The sequence below is a fragment of the Armigeres subalbatus genome, unplaced genomic scaffold (assembly GCF_024139115.2).
Source record: "Armigeres subalbatus isolate Guangzhou_Male unplaced genomic scaffold, GZ_Asu_2 Contig1172, whole genome shotgun sequence".
NCBI classification, from domain to species: Eukaryota; Metazoa; Arthropoda; class Insecta; order Diptera; family Culicidae; genus Armigeres; species Armigeres subalbatus.
The window spans coordinates 61,894-77,194 of NW_026941926.1; the positions used below are offsets into that span (position 1 = coordinate 61,894).

Genomic DNA, 15,301 nt, shown 5'->3' on the forward strand with positions numbered 1-15,301 from the left:
AGGATGTATTTGCCCGGCATAAGGCCAAGGAAGATATAACTCTTCCTTTCAATTAAATGCATTTGCTCGCCTAGTGCAAGAAAAATGTTATCCCTTCTTTCAAATGATACAACTACCTGTTATAAAGCTAAGAATGATATAGTTTCTTCTTCTTTCAATTCATCCATCTGCTTGGTTTAACGCAAAGAAAGATATGAACCCTTTGTTCAAAGAATGCATTTACTCGCATGCGACTATTCTACAGTCGTGCTACTCGAGACAATATTTTAAAAAGATTGATCAACGAAATCCCCTTACTTGTCATAAGACGAGTTTGTACAATTCCATTTCATTCCACCACTTGATTGTACCTTTGACAGATACGTATTTCGACCTCAACAGTAAGGCCGTCTTCAGTGTCTCGTACTTGTCTCGACGAGTCAACAAATGAAATTGTACAAAAGACATTCCACTAAAAGCTTAGAATAATTTTCTTATCGAAATCCCCCTGGTAATAATAGAGTAAAAGTCGTTACTTTCCCTATGAATATTTAGGAATTTTAATTATGAATTAGAAACTTATAGATTTTCCGGATGATGTCCGATCAGATTATCTAAACAGTTCTAAGAATCATCAAACATTGTGTTACGTGCACCAAGGTCAGGTATATGGTTTCTACCAGATGTTCCAACGTAAATGAGAAAGTATGACAAAGAACGGGAAAATTTAAAAACAAAATAGCAATATTCAGGCAACCGGGAGCTCGAACACACTCATTGAACAAAGCTATCGCGATTACATGCGAAAAAAAAATCAACGTTGCGTGTATTGCGTGGCAGACGACACGACATGGCATCCGTCGCATTGTAAGCGGCGATCGTGATCAAGATCAAATCGAGTTGAGGATGCGTCGATCACGACCTTGTTTGCTCTCGCGATGAGGGTTGTTATTCTGGTGTTGATGTTGATGTGCGTCGAACCTGATACAATTTAGGTACATACACAGTTTGTGCTATCCTGCCGTCGCGTCGTCGTGATCAACCAGATTTTCCGAACCCGGGCGGCGTTGACTCGAGTCGAAAACGTTAGACGTAATCGCATCGAAATGTACTTCCTGCGGTTCTGTCAGCAGCGCGGTGGAGGTTGCGGTGTTGGTGGTTGTCCCTATACTAAGATCTATGAAGGTTAGTTGGGGGAGCATTGGCGGCTATATGTGCGTCAGACGCTTTTGGCGTTGTTTATCTACAGCAATGCTTGCATTGGGGTGGTTCGAAAAATCGAAATTGCGGCATATTCATCATTCGAGTTGTATTACAATTACTTGACCTTATTGGAAGTTCTGTAATCCGATGTAAACCGCATGAGAAGAAGTGCGGAGCAACTTCGATTTTTTGAACCAGCCTATCTTTTCAGAACTGGGAACTGACTCAGCAACAACAGATGGTTAGAAAACTGAAAGTGATGAACGCGCGTGGCCTGCTGTCGTCTTTCGATGGGCTGATGCTGTGATGACTGTGATTTTCTGTTGTAGTGAATTGGCTCAATTATATGGTGTTTTGCTTAGCATGTTCCGTTCGTTGGTGTGATGTTGTGTCATCGTTAAGTGTTTGGGCCCGCTCGCATAGGCGAAGGGAAGGAATTTTATGACTGCCGTTTGCTCTCCGTCACCGATGGATCGGTAGTGATGAGCGTTACAACGAACGGTACTATGTCATTCGTAATTAGTCATTATGGGTGTTTCTGACTTGCATGCGCGCTATGTAGGCTATTATGTGGCTCAATTTATAGTTCGTAAATGGCCTTGGAATGTACTGAAAACAAATTTATTTGTGTCCGTTGATTTTCAAAATAATAAATCTTCGCTCTAAATTGTTGTTGTCGATCAACTTGATCTTATGCGATTCTTGACCACAAGATTCCACATGTACAAAATCGCTAATCAAAGTCATCAGTTCTTTTATGTTTATTGTTTTGGAAGAAGTTCCCATGTTAAATTTATGACCAGTTAGAAGAGATTTAGGAGTGCTGAAAAGCGGCTGTAGTTGCATATACTATGTTCTCTTGAACAATAAATGTTTTTCTTTTGTAATACACAACATTTTCTGTACCATTTCGCATTTAAACCATCATTGGACGACTTCGTTGATGGACGAGCGGCATCCATAAGAAAAAGTTATTTTTTTGCTATTCTGCATCTGCAGCAATCGAATTTTCCCATAGCTTCCAATTGTAGACATGCGCTGCTGATTTCACTCGACTGACCGTGCTTCTCTGTGTTGTTTGCTCGAATTTAGCACCGGGATAGAATCTCAAATCCCGGACCCGTGCATAGTGGAAGCGGAAGAACTTGAAGTTTTATGCGCACAAAAAAAATGTAGACCAATTTTCATCGCGTAATTAAGCGGAATGAAAGGAAATCTGGTTGTTGTGCCTTTTATTTCTGCGAAGAATGCCAAACCCACCTTCTCGGAGCAGCAGAGCCGGCAGAGGCACACAACAGAGTGAGAGCATTAAACGTGGAAGGTCGTTAGAGTGATGTGCTTTTTGTTGTAGTTTTATTTACTTAAGATGCATTTCCGTTCTTGCGTTTGTCGTTCTGTGCATAAAGTAGATGGATGCAAAGCGGAAGTGGAGCACGAAACCATATGTATCCGACGGACGATGAATCGCGCGTTTTTTGTTCGTAGAACGGAAGTTCAAGAAAGTTTTTGTTTTTATTTCAATGAAAAATTTGTATCTCAGTAGAAAAGTGCGTTCATGACTTTTTCAAATGCTATTACTTTACTCTACTTTTATTGTATATCGTATTTTTTGGATCTTTGAGTAGATCTTATTCCCCAATCATTTGAAGGGTCGTCAAAATCTACAAAGCGTTTCGTTGATCGAAATGTTTATTGCAATTTAACTTTTTATAAATTTTTAACAAAATCCGTAGTGAATAGAAAATTTTCAATCAAGCTATCAAGCAAGTAGTGGCTTACCCTATGTATTTGTTCTTCAAAAACAATAATTTCCAACTAGGAACGTTTCTGCGTCGAATGAAATCTGTTGCTATTGAATCGGTCATGTCCTTCTATATGAAACGCAGTAGAGACATTTACTCAGTTTTTCGAATATCTACGGAACATTCGTTAGAGATTTTTCCACACATTTTTCATTATTCTCATGATAAATTATTCCCAATCCACGAACAACTTTTCGGATGTCCCAGTAAGAATTTTTAAGAATTTATGCTGGAAATTTTATAGGATCCATTCGAAATCTTTCCAAATTTCTGTAATGTCCACGGGAATTGTAATGTCAGAATTTCCCCACAAAAAGCCCTTGGAGTTTTCCTGGGAAATTTTTCGAAATTTTCTCTGGAAATTGTTCGAAATTTTCACGGCAAATTCTTCCATATTTTCATGAAAAATATGTTGAACAGTAAATTCGAAAGAGCATTACCCTGCTCCAATCCATCTTAGAATACAAACACTTTGTCTGCAATCCGAATATTTTGTTTCGAGCCATTGAGCGTTTGAGTATCAACCTTATCAGTTTCGCCGAAAAACCATGCCCAAATATTATCTGCCCCAGCTCTTTTCTTTTCGTTGACCCGTATGCTGCTTTGAAATTAATGTACAGTTCATGGTGAGTCTGTAGGTTGTACTCCCGGAATTTATCAGGGATCATCCGACGGACTCCTCAAGCGATCTCAGGACAAGTCTCGAATACGCGACAGACTTGTGTACACTGAGTTGAGAAGAGTATTCTCTCTGAAGTTGGCACACTATAGTCCGTTCCATTTCTTATAGACCTGACATATGAGCCCATTCATCCAGTTAGTAGGCAATTCTTCATTCTCCCATATTTTTGGGTTCATGTGGCGGATCGATTGATACTTCCAAGTTTGAGAATCTCGACCAGGATCTCACCCTTTCCAGCAATTTTACTGTGTTCAGCTCATTCAGAGCCATTTTAAGGTGGTTAAACAACAAAGCCACAAATCGGCCATCTTGGAAACCACGTGCTTTTTCTTGTGATTTTTCAAGAGCACGAATTGAGAGAACCACTACGCCCATGGGGATGAATCATCCGTAGATCGTTTGTTTACTTGTGCTAAACAATCGACTTTAATTTCAGCATTGTAAGAACATTATTACGTTAGATTTGAACTTTTGATAATATGAGTAGAAAACCGTGTGGTGAATTTGAAATTCACCACATGGATTGATTGTATAATCACCTTAACCTCATCCAGCGTTGCGGTGGTTCCACAGCTTGACCATCGTCTACTTTGTCCATCCTGCTCCTTGAGCTGAACACCGTTGAGCAAATCTTCAAAGTGCACCTTCCTCCTGGCTGCCACCATAGTCGTGTCTGTCAGCAAATTCTCCTCTCGGTCATTGTACGTGGCGGGCACTGGCGCAGTCTTATACCGCGCACCATTGACAGTCGCTTCAAACCGCTGCATATCGTTTCTATCCATGTTCTCCTGCGCTTCAGCTATCACACTCTCATGGCGAAGCTCGTTCTTTCTGTGGTGGATTCGATTCTCGTTGAATCGGGATCCATCACTATAGCATCCGACACTTGGTAGCATTTTTCTCGTCCGTCATTTCGTTGGCATCGCTGTGTAGTGCCTAATACACTTCCTGAGCAGTTGTAGTTACAGCAGGGTTGTCAATATTCGGCAGCACTGGGCGAAGATGATGTTTTTTGATATCATTTTTTTATTTTCTTCCTTCCTTGAAATCGGGTTTCACATTCCCGAAGAGGGAGAAGAGTAAACAACAGAAATCACATCACCCAGTGCATCACAAATATGAAATACCACCAGTAAAATGTACACATTCAACCAGCAAATGACAAAAATTCACCACGCGTTTAAATGGGCCACTCACATTTATGTTACCGCATCGAAATGAGCAGCCCGTCACAGTTTCGTGGATATTCTCCCCAGTGTTGGTAAAATCATTCACAAATCACAATCATCGAGCAAACTCGTTTCCGAGTCAATGTTTGGGCATCTAAAAGACTTTAGATCTGTAACTCCTAAGATAAACGATCCGTCGCGCAGCACGTGAGCAAGTGTCGCCAATAGGATATTGACAGGTGTGTTTGTGGAGATTATTTCGTGCGAAACATGTACTGCTGATGGTCATATTTATAGCATCTGCAAGAAAATAAGCTGTTATGAGCCGCTCCTAACATGGAGGACACACCAGAGATGAGCAAATCCTCACTTCTCTAAGGTTGCCCTTACCCCGGCTGGCACCACGGGGAGGTCGGTAAAGGAGTGAGGACCGTGAAAAAGGCCGCGATAAAAACATTATTCCATTCGCCGAGCTTCTAGCGGTATTCAGCCGATGCCGCTGACAATCGCTCGATATTGTAACCAGAGAGTAAAATAATCGAAAAATTTTTGTGACGTCCACCTCTCTTCACTTGTCAGTTCACTTCCAGACACATTCATAGTCGGCTCTGGACTGTCAATATTCGATTGAATATTAGTCATTGAATATTTATGTACGTTCTACAAATTGATAAATTATCTGAAATCTGAACAAGTTTTAAACGAGTAAAGTAGTTTATCACATAGAACTGAATCCAATTTTCATCCACGAGGCACTTTCAACGGTAAACATCAATATAAACAATGCTAATTATGTTTTTTCCTGCACATAGTAGGCACATTCAGTGACAGCCGACTGAATGAGTTGGTGGAGTAGTCGTCTGACTATGTCATTCTATGTTTTGAATAATCATGCGATGTTTGTCAAAATTCGGACTGAAATTGCTTCATGAAGATGAAAATGTTATGCTCTGATTGTAACGCATCGTTCGCAGTGATCTTTCGTTCGATTCAGTTGACAACCGTGATCGAATTTTACTGACAACGAGGTAGTGATCAGAGTCAATGTTCGGACCTCTGAATGCCCACACATCGATAACATCTGAGATGGCGCCCATCCATCAGAACATGGTCTATCTGGTTGCAAGTTTCACCATTTGGGTGTCTCCACTTTCCAGGTGTGCTGTCGGATGTTCTTTCGTCCAAAGTAGGTGCTACTGATAACCATCTCTTTGGCAGCAGCGAAATTTACTAGTCGTAGGTCGTTGTCATTGGTAGCGGAGTGAAGGCTCACCCTACCGATTACGGGACGGAAAAAGTCCTCTCTACCGACCTGAGCGTTAGCATCTCCGACAACAATTTTCACGTCATGCTTTGGGCACTCTCCATAGGCTTTATCAAGACATTCATGTAACGTGTCCTTCACGTCGTCGGATTTATCGTTTGTCGGTGCTTGAACGTAGATTAGGCTGTTACTGAAGAATTTGTCCCGTATTCTTAACACACAGATCCGTTCGCTAATGGATGTCCACCTCATTACTTGCTTTATCTGCTTGTCCATTACTACGAAACCATCTGCTGTGATAGATGTTATACTTGAACGCAGTGTTGGTCGTGGGGTCCACGGCTCTGAATTCACGTTTTCCGGATTTAGGCCATCGGACTCTTGAATATTGGCCACGTCCACTCCAACCTTCTGCAGTTCACGAGCCAGAGGGCTCACCTGGCCAGATTTATTTAGGATCCTGACATTCCAGGTACCGACTTTCCAATCATAGCCCTTATTTCGTTGCCGGGTCGATTGCCAAAAATAATGTTTTCTTTTTCTTCTATCTTCATTTTTCGTGGTATTTGAGAGGCTTCAGTAGGCTACCTTACCGGGGTCGCGTTACATACATTGCGCTAGTGCGGCTCCCATCTTAGGTATAGCTGACGCGATACAGCGTTTCATTTATCAGCCGCTAAATACCGGGCAGACGCTGTTTGAGCACCTCTTTCTGGTGTACAGAAGCTTGGGACGTACCTTTTCACTCTAGCTGATGTCAGAAGGACAACAGTGCCCAAGATGCATTACATGCTAAGTAACCCTTAGCTGGCGGTTTGAGATGGTCGGGTTTCACATTCTGCCAAACCTGAACATGATTTATAAATTATTTTTAAACCCGGACCGGACCCGAGCCCGTATTGAAAAATCTGATTAAACCCGAATCCGACCCTTACCCGACAATTTTTATATTCGTAAACCCGTATCCGACCCGAACCCGAATTTATTCAAATACATGAACCCGAGGTATTTTTTTGCCGGGAAACTCATTCAAGATATTTTCATATATCACTTTACACCGAAAAGGGTGCAGGCCCAAACAACGAACATACCTAAAAAATTAACAGAAACAAATGAAACATATTCGGCACTTTTTTTCTCAAACCCGTAGGGAAGACAGGGGAGACTTGATCCTCTTTTCTGATTTCCGATGTACCACAGCAAAAAATAAATAAACATGCGCGATGTCCACACAGACCCTCAAAGAAATATAGTATTTAACTTTACTGCTGTATGACAGTACTTAAATTATTGTTGTTATTGATACACAATCGATTTTTTGGCGTGCTGTCAAAATCGACCTTCAAAATATTCGGGGGAAATTGATCCCTCTCCAAGAACTTGCATTGATAAAATTAGAAAGGTGCCCTCATATTTTTTAAATAACTTTCCTTCAAAATACGCGGATTTTTTGAATTCCTGTGCGTATATGTACTTACATCATCTATTCATCGACTTCAAAGCCGCATATGATACAATCGATCAAGACCAGCTATGGCAGCTAATGCACGAACACGGATTTCCGGATAAACTGACACGGTTGATCAAAGCGACGATGGATCGGGTGATGTGCGTAGTTCGAGTTTCAGGGGCATTCTCGAGTCCCTTCGAAACCCGCAGAGGGTTACAGCAAGGTGATGGTCTTTCGTGTCTGCTATTCAACATCGTTTTGAAAGGTGTAATACGAAGAGCAGGGATTAACACGAGTGGTACAATTTTCAATAAGTCCGTCCAGCTATTTGGCTTTGCCGACGACATATATATTATGACACGTAACTTTGAGAAGATGGAGGAAGCCTACATCAGACTGAAGAGGGAAGCTAAGCTGATCGGACTAGTCATGCACACGTCGAAGACAAAGTACATGATAGGAAGAGGTTCAAGAGAAGACAATGTGAGCCACCCACCGCGAGTTTGCATCGGTGGTGACGAAATCGAGGTGGTAGAAGAATTGGTGTACTTGTGCTCACTGGTGACTGCCGAAAATGACACCAGCAGAGAAATTCGGAGACGCATAGTGGCTAGAAATCGTACGTACTTTGGACTCCGCAAGACGCTCCGATCGAATAGAGTTCGCCGCCGTACCAAACTGACAATCTACAAAACGCTCATTAGACCGGTAGTCCTCTACGGACACGAGACCTGGACAATGCTCGTGGAGGACCAACGCGCACTCGGAGTTTTCGAAAGGAAAGTGCTGCGTACCATCTATGGTGGGGTGCAGATGGCGGACGGTACGTGGAGGAGGCGAATGAACCACGAGTTGCATCAGCTGTTGGGAGAACCATCCATCGTTCACACCGCGAAAATCGAACGACTGCGGTGGGCCGGGCACGTAGATAGAATGTCGGACAATAACTCGGTGTAAATTGTTATCGATAGATATCCGATGGGAACAAGAAGGCGAGGTGCGTAGCGCGCAAGGTGGATCGATCAGGTGGAACATGACTTGCGGACCCTCCGTAGACTGCGTGGTCGGCGACATGTAGCCATGGACCGAGCCGAATGAAGAAGACTCTTATATACCGCACAGGCCACTTCGGCCTTAGTCTGAATAAATAATAATATAGATCATTAAGTAAGTATATGTATGGCTCTGTCTTGTGAAAAAACGAAAGCATTTAGTCATTTTTATGAAAAGTGGTTCAAATTTTGCGTAACCAATACAAATTTTTTTTAGAGAGGTCAAAACATACAATCCGCCCTACAGAATAAATAAGGTTGTCAATTCAAAAAATAACTCACCACATAAAGGTCATTTGTCTAGAGGATCTTTACTAAAAAATACGCAGGGGGTGATCAAGTCTCCCGGGGACCCTACCCGACAAGAACCCGAAATTGTACTAACTTTCCAAACCTGACCACCGGACTTTTTTCATCGGTCGACCCATGGAAGTGTGATATGTATAGGAACTTTTGGGGACCAGAGCTATGTTGGATGCTCCTTCCTTGATATCAACCCACCTTTTTGCAGCCCAGCTTATGATAAACGAATGCAGGCCTGGTAGCGGGTCACTTTTTAGTGACTTGGTCACTTTTTTCGGGCAAGTCACTAAAAAGTCTGTTTTTTCGACCTCAAGTCACTAAAGTTACTTTTTCTCGAAAAAAGTAACTATTTTCAACTATTTTGAAACTATTGTTTATGATTTTTGAATGAAGCATTATGTATCCGTCGGATGATGCTTTGTTCATGGCGGAAATGAAATTACGGATCATGGGAAAATGATTGCTCTGAAACTTCGCCAGCCATTTTACTCACTGCTCTTAGTGACATTTCACCAGTAGCTAATTGAAGTAAAACACCTTCAGAATTTATAAATTGGTCTATGGTCATGCAAGCAGGAGACCTGCCTATTTGGATTTTTTTAACTATCAGGCTTTCTACAGTAATGGAAGGTGGGAGACTAGATTCCTTGAGAGACTTGATCCCTTGGGAGACTTGAGCGTATTTTTCTAATAAATTCTCTAGACAAATGATCGTTATGTGGCGAGTTATTTTTTGGATTGACAATCTTATTTACTTTATTATTTACTGTGTTTTGTGGCTTCTGAAGATTTTTTAGTGGCCACGAAAAATTCGAACAACTCCTCCCAACAATGACCAAATGCTATCATTTTTTACAGCACAAAGCCATAAGTATGCTAAATTGTCCGTACTGATAAAAAATCCTGCATTCCATTACAATTTCAGGATATTTGGATTTTTGGTTGTTGCCCCAATATGAGGAGACTTGATCTCTCATTATTCGCACATACAATTGGCGAGAAAATTCAAGAAAATATAAATTGTGCTAAAGCGGATACTTTTTTTTTGTAGATATAGATGTAATGAAGGATTTGCTCGAAAAAATATTTATTGAGTAGATATCATTTAAAGGGGATTAGGACTCCCCAATTTTGAAGATTCCATGCGCTGTCGAATTCCATAGCAAAAATCATTCATGAATACGCACAGCAAGTTGAAAAATCTGCGTATTTTGGAGGAAAAATATTTAAAAGTTCAGAGAGCACTTTTCTACTTTCATTAAAGCAAGTTCTTGGGTAAGGAACAATACCCTCCGAATATTTTCAAATTCGACTTTTGAAAGCACTCCAAAAAATCAATTATGTATCAATAACAACAACAGTTGCATAACAACAACATCATGCATCCGTGAAGCTAAATTATACATTTCATGGAGAGTACAGAAAAAATGTTTCATCACAAACCTCGTGCTTAGAATTATAGGGCCGTAACTGCATTAATTCATTGCTCTTCGTCGATGTTATCTTTTTATCAATGTAGCGAATTGCGGTAGTTTGCCGAAGATTGAATGGTTTGGTGTGATAAAGGATGATTGTATCTTGCACCAGACGCAACAATCACGATTGTAACTTTGGAAACAGTTGAGCTATTAACGAAAAAAATCGATTAAGAGAAAACTAATAATACCCTTATGATTCTCAGCGCGTGATATCTTGGTAAAATAAGAATATTTGTTTTTAAATCGAAATAATGATATTTGCATCTATGATTGTACTGCAATCGAGGGGAGATACATTAAATATGTAAGGGATCCCCAAAGTAATTTTGCTGCAAGAACATGAGAAAATTAAAGCCGTTTTTTCCTCCCAATATCCATTTCGCTCAATATTTTAGAATTTTCCAATTATGATGATAATTTATACATTTTAAATGGCATAAATGTAAAAGTTTCCAATATGAAATATTGTGATTTTTTTAGATTTTGTTAGATTTGTTAGCTTTTGATAACTTTTGAATCTGAAGTCGAGCCCGATGGTCCTGCATTATAAGCAGGAGGTCGAGCATTTAATTCCAGGCTCGTTGTTTCGTTTTCTACCAAAACGATTCGTACTGTTGTTTCTTTCGCACTAACACTTCCAAAAATTTCCCTGGCACATATGACAAATCTACATCTTTCTTAAGTAGGTATTCAGCTCATCCAGTGATCGTAATTTTCACGCATTCTCACGAGGAGAGAATATTTCTTCACGCAGATTTTTGCCGAGAAATCATTTTTCGGAAAAGAAACAAAGGTCTTAAGTGATAACCTTGTTTCGTTCACTTTCGTGGCGCAAACATTTGATTTGCTAGCAGGACTACTCATAATTTTTACTGATATTTAGTTTCAGTGGGATAAAAAAAGAGCGGCCAATACAGTTTTACTTAGTAACTGATCACTACTCGAGTAGATAAAAGTTAGCTTGCACGATTTTTGTTTCTCTGCTAGAATCGTTATGAGAGAGTGGTGAGTGAAATATGTTCTCCGCCACAAATTACGAAAAAAGATTCTTTTTCGACCCAACAACGCTTGAATTCATCTCATCAAACTTACAACTGAAACTAAAAGTCACTATTTGGTCACTTTTTCTGCAACTGAAAGTCACTATTTGGTCCCTATTTTTCGTCAGCTTTGGTCACTAAAGTCACTATTTTGAGCGGCATTGGTCGCTACTAGCCCTGCGAATGCCAAAATGGTTACACGGCCTTAAAACCTTAAAGTTAATAACTGTTAAAGAGCTTAACAAACACTCATCTTTGAGGCTGTATTATCTCAGTGGGGAATATTACATTGTTTGGCATTATGTCAAATAAAAAGAAGTAGTTATCTACAGTAGATCGAGTGAATCGAATCGTACTTTTATAATTGTCATCAAGGGGTTGACAGTACATGCACATTGAACATGATTTTTCTATCAGTTCTTATAATTTGATTCTTGAAAACTACCTAAGTATGTAAACAGAACAACAAGGGGTAAATGTTTGCACCTAACAGTCGTAATATTTTCAATTAAACACGGTACACGATGCGAATATGTATAGTTGACGATCTATCACAACTGTTAGGTGCAAACATTCAACGTTTGTTAAACTGTTTTCTTTATGTCTCATTATCGTTGATTAAGTTACGTTGTTTTGTATGGCTCCTAAATATTTAGCATGAGTCATTTAGAGCTGTCCAATTCGAAGTGTTCCCTGCCGCACATGTCATGGATGGTGTCTAACGTTATATTGATATTATTTGTACAAAATGTTCTCCATATACTCACCCGCATGTTAGAGACAACACTGCACTGGCTTTATTTTCTGCTTCACATATAGCTGTATAATTTATCAAACAATCAAAGCTGCCATATGGGGCCAAAGGAGTGACACACGTCGCAATCCATTCCATAACAAGCGCGGGTGCCACCTTGAAAATGCTTATTTACACGAGAATGTTAAATCTAATAGGAAGTGGTGCTTATAGGAAGCCACTTAATTGAACATTTATTGTTGCTCGAACAACAACCACCGCCCATCATCGGGGCTGATTGCTTTAACTCACGGAAACCGTTGTCACCGGTTGTTGCTGCTGTTGTTATAGCCGGATCAAGTATAAAGGTTCCACGCAACCCACCATATACGTATCAGAGTTGTCTTCTTAGATGGAATCTTTTCTAGAATTTTTTTTCTGTTTTTATCACACAGTTTTTTTTTAGTCAAAGATATTGTATTTTGTAGCAGATAAATCCATGTTCAAAAGTTCTTATTTGAAACTCAATCACACTTGACATGGACTTATTCATACACACTAAACTATGAAAGAAACCATATCCTTATTATTGGTTGGTGAAATGACAAACAAATTCATTTGTATAGCAGTCACCGAGGAGCGACTCTGCTTGATGAGTGCAACCTCGCTCTATTGGCGTCGTTGAAACTGGAAACTAGAAGAATGGCTCACTACTATCTTTGGAAACTTGTTGCCAATTGGTATGTGGGAAGAAGATCTTGAAAACGTTCGATCGGTTGAATGAATGAGAACCATGTCTTTCAGCATAGTTTAATTTTAAATTCTTTTAAAAATCAATACAGAATACTGTCTCGATACACTGGAAACGATTTGTAAAGAAACAATCAAGTAGGGAAATTAAATGAAATAGTAGTAACTTGTCCTATAGACAGGTTATTTTTCATTTTGCTAAACGTAAATGCTTGACTACTTGGTATCTGCTTGATATTTTTTCAACTTACCGGTCAACATTATAAGATTGAAATCCCATCGCGCACCACCGTTCGGGTGATCACACCCCAAAGCCCTCACAAACATGCCCCCGTTGTTGGCAGCCTTGACAGCGTGATTTGACCCCAGCTTGCTCGTACACATCTCGAACTCTTGGGCCCTGTGAAGAGAAGCCACCACAAAGAATATGCTGTTCCACGATGACTAACGGCGGCAGTTCATGGCTCTTCCTTTCCAATTTGCACGATGAACGATCTCGCACGGCGCCACACTGCAAATGGATCAGCAAAAGATGCCATTAGTGTGGTGTGGATTACAGTCAACCAAGACTGCGCGGCGCGCGGAAATCGTTACGAATTGGAAATCCGATTACAATCTCTTCTGTACGAGTGAACCAGCATCTATCTGCCCTGTCAGGCATGAGATCTCTCACGCCCCCCAAAGGCTAGCAACAATTGGTGGCACCGGCAGAGCAGGTCACAATAGTGCTTAGTGCAACATTTCTACCGTGGATAGGAAGATGATCCACATCGGCTGAGGCCCCACTATACTCGATGTGACGGTAGCAGTGACGACGGCGACAAAGAAAAGCGAAATCGGGTCAGCTCTACATATTTCTATTTTCTGTTGTTGCTGCTGTCGTTGCCATCACTGACTAGTTGGTTGGTTGGTTGGAAGTTGGGGTAAAGTGCTGCATTACTAATTTCAGTCACAAGTCGCGCACTCGTCGCGGTTTCGTCGTCACACTAACTGTACCAACGAAGCGAATCTAACTGAGCAGCTGCTGTAGGTCTGTGGACAACGACACTAGTATAGTAATAAAAAATACCAGGCGCCCAATCTGTTAGTCAAGAAACTCTTTCCTAGTGGGTTTATTGCTATAGTTGCAGTCGCCAGCCGGTAGCGTTGCCTACCGACCGGTGATGATGTTGATGGTGCCATACCAATTCGTATGCCGAGAAATGCAGCAAGGGTAACCTCGTTGTCATCACTGGAGCGTAGAGGAGAATTGCCCTTTGTTTCGTTCGCTGAGTTTCAACTGCGATCCGAGTCGCTGGGTTGGCAGGTTCGAAAGTGAAATCACTGGAGATGATCTTCGAACGAATTTATGTGTCCAAGATGAGCTAATCGGAGGTAACCTTGTTCTCGTTGCCGTTTTAAATACTTGAACATAAAGAAGCATGGTGTAACTCAATATCGCATTAAATATGTGAACGTTTAACTTATTGACAGTCCAACAATTTTTTGTAACTTGTCCGGCGAATGTAAAAATAAATTGCTGTCAATAATAACTCATTTGTCCTCTTTTGTAAACGCCTGGATAAAGTCAACTCGCAACAAGTGATATCCAAACATGAAAATAATGTGGCAATGATCATCTACCGCGCATCCGATGCAGCCTGATTTTTGATTATGTTATTCATAAAAACCAATTCATATTTTATTCATTATTTATTCAAACAAGCTTCGCTTTATTTCAATCTTGTTTCCTTTCAAATAATCGCAGGTTGCCGAATAAACTAGAGCTCGGTTCTTTAGCAATACAATAATAAATTGTTTGGATGTTAGCTAACATAATGAAACTAGAACTAATTTTTAAGCAATTTCTAAAAATCTGCCTTTTGTACCAAGTGGGTCGCAGATGATATGAGATTCTCCTTCTATGGGGGTCTCATATCCAAAGTAGCCGGAAATTTCTGGAATAGAGTAAGCTTTTGTTTTAAACTAGTAAAATCATTCTTGTTTAGTAGCTTCATAGCTATTTCTACTATTTTGTTTATTAGGGTTTCAGAGAGTATCTTCATGAGAACCGCACAAGGTATACGTACTTCCATAATATATAGATCGACATGTCACTTTCCTTCGCTTCCAAATTCATCACCATAAAAATTAGACCGAAATATGAGATATCACTCATCTAAGCGCACGTTTAGCTTTATGATTGCTTCACGAAGTGATGGTCGATAGCTAATTATGAGCCAATCTTCTGCTATTTCATTGCGGCTCTGCTCGTCGTGTCGGTGCGATGCAACGCAGTTCCAAACAGACTGCTAACTCCAACGTCTCAATTTCACGAAGAAGGAAGCCGCCGACGCCGCGACGACGATGACCGCCGGCGGCATGCGGTGCGTTGTGTATGGAAATCCAATTACCTT

The 15,301-nt window shown here is 40.6% G+C and overlaps 1 protein-coding gene across 1 annotated transcript in view; it reads left to right on the forward strand.

Moving 5' to 3' along the window:
• Positions 1-1,116: 1,116 nt before the first annotated feature.
• LOC134202337 (uncharacterized) overlaps positions 1,117-15,301 on the forward strand; it is a 32,161-nt gene continuing 17,976 nt past the window's right edge. The window contains exon 1 of the mRNA XM_062677365.1: positions 1,117-1,164. Coding sequence (XP_062533349.1) covers positions 1,159-1,164 — 6 coding nt within the window. The 5' untranslated portion in view covers positions 1,117-1,158. The remainder of the gene's footprint in view (positions 1,165-15,301) is intronic.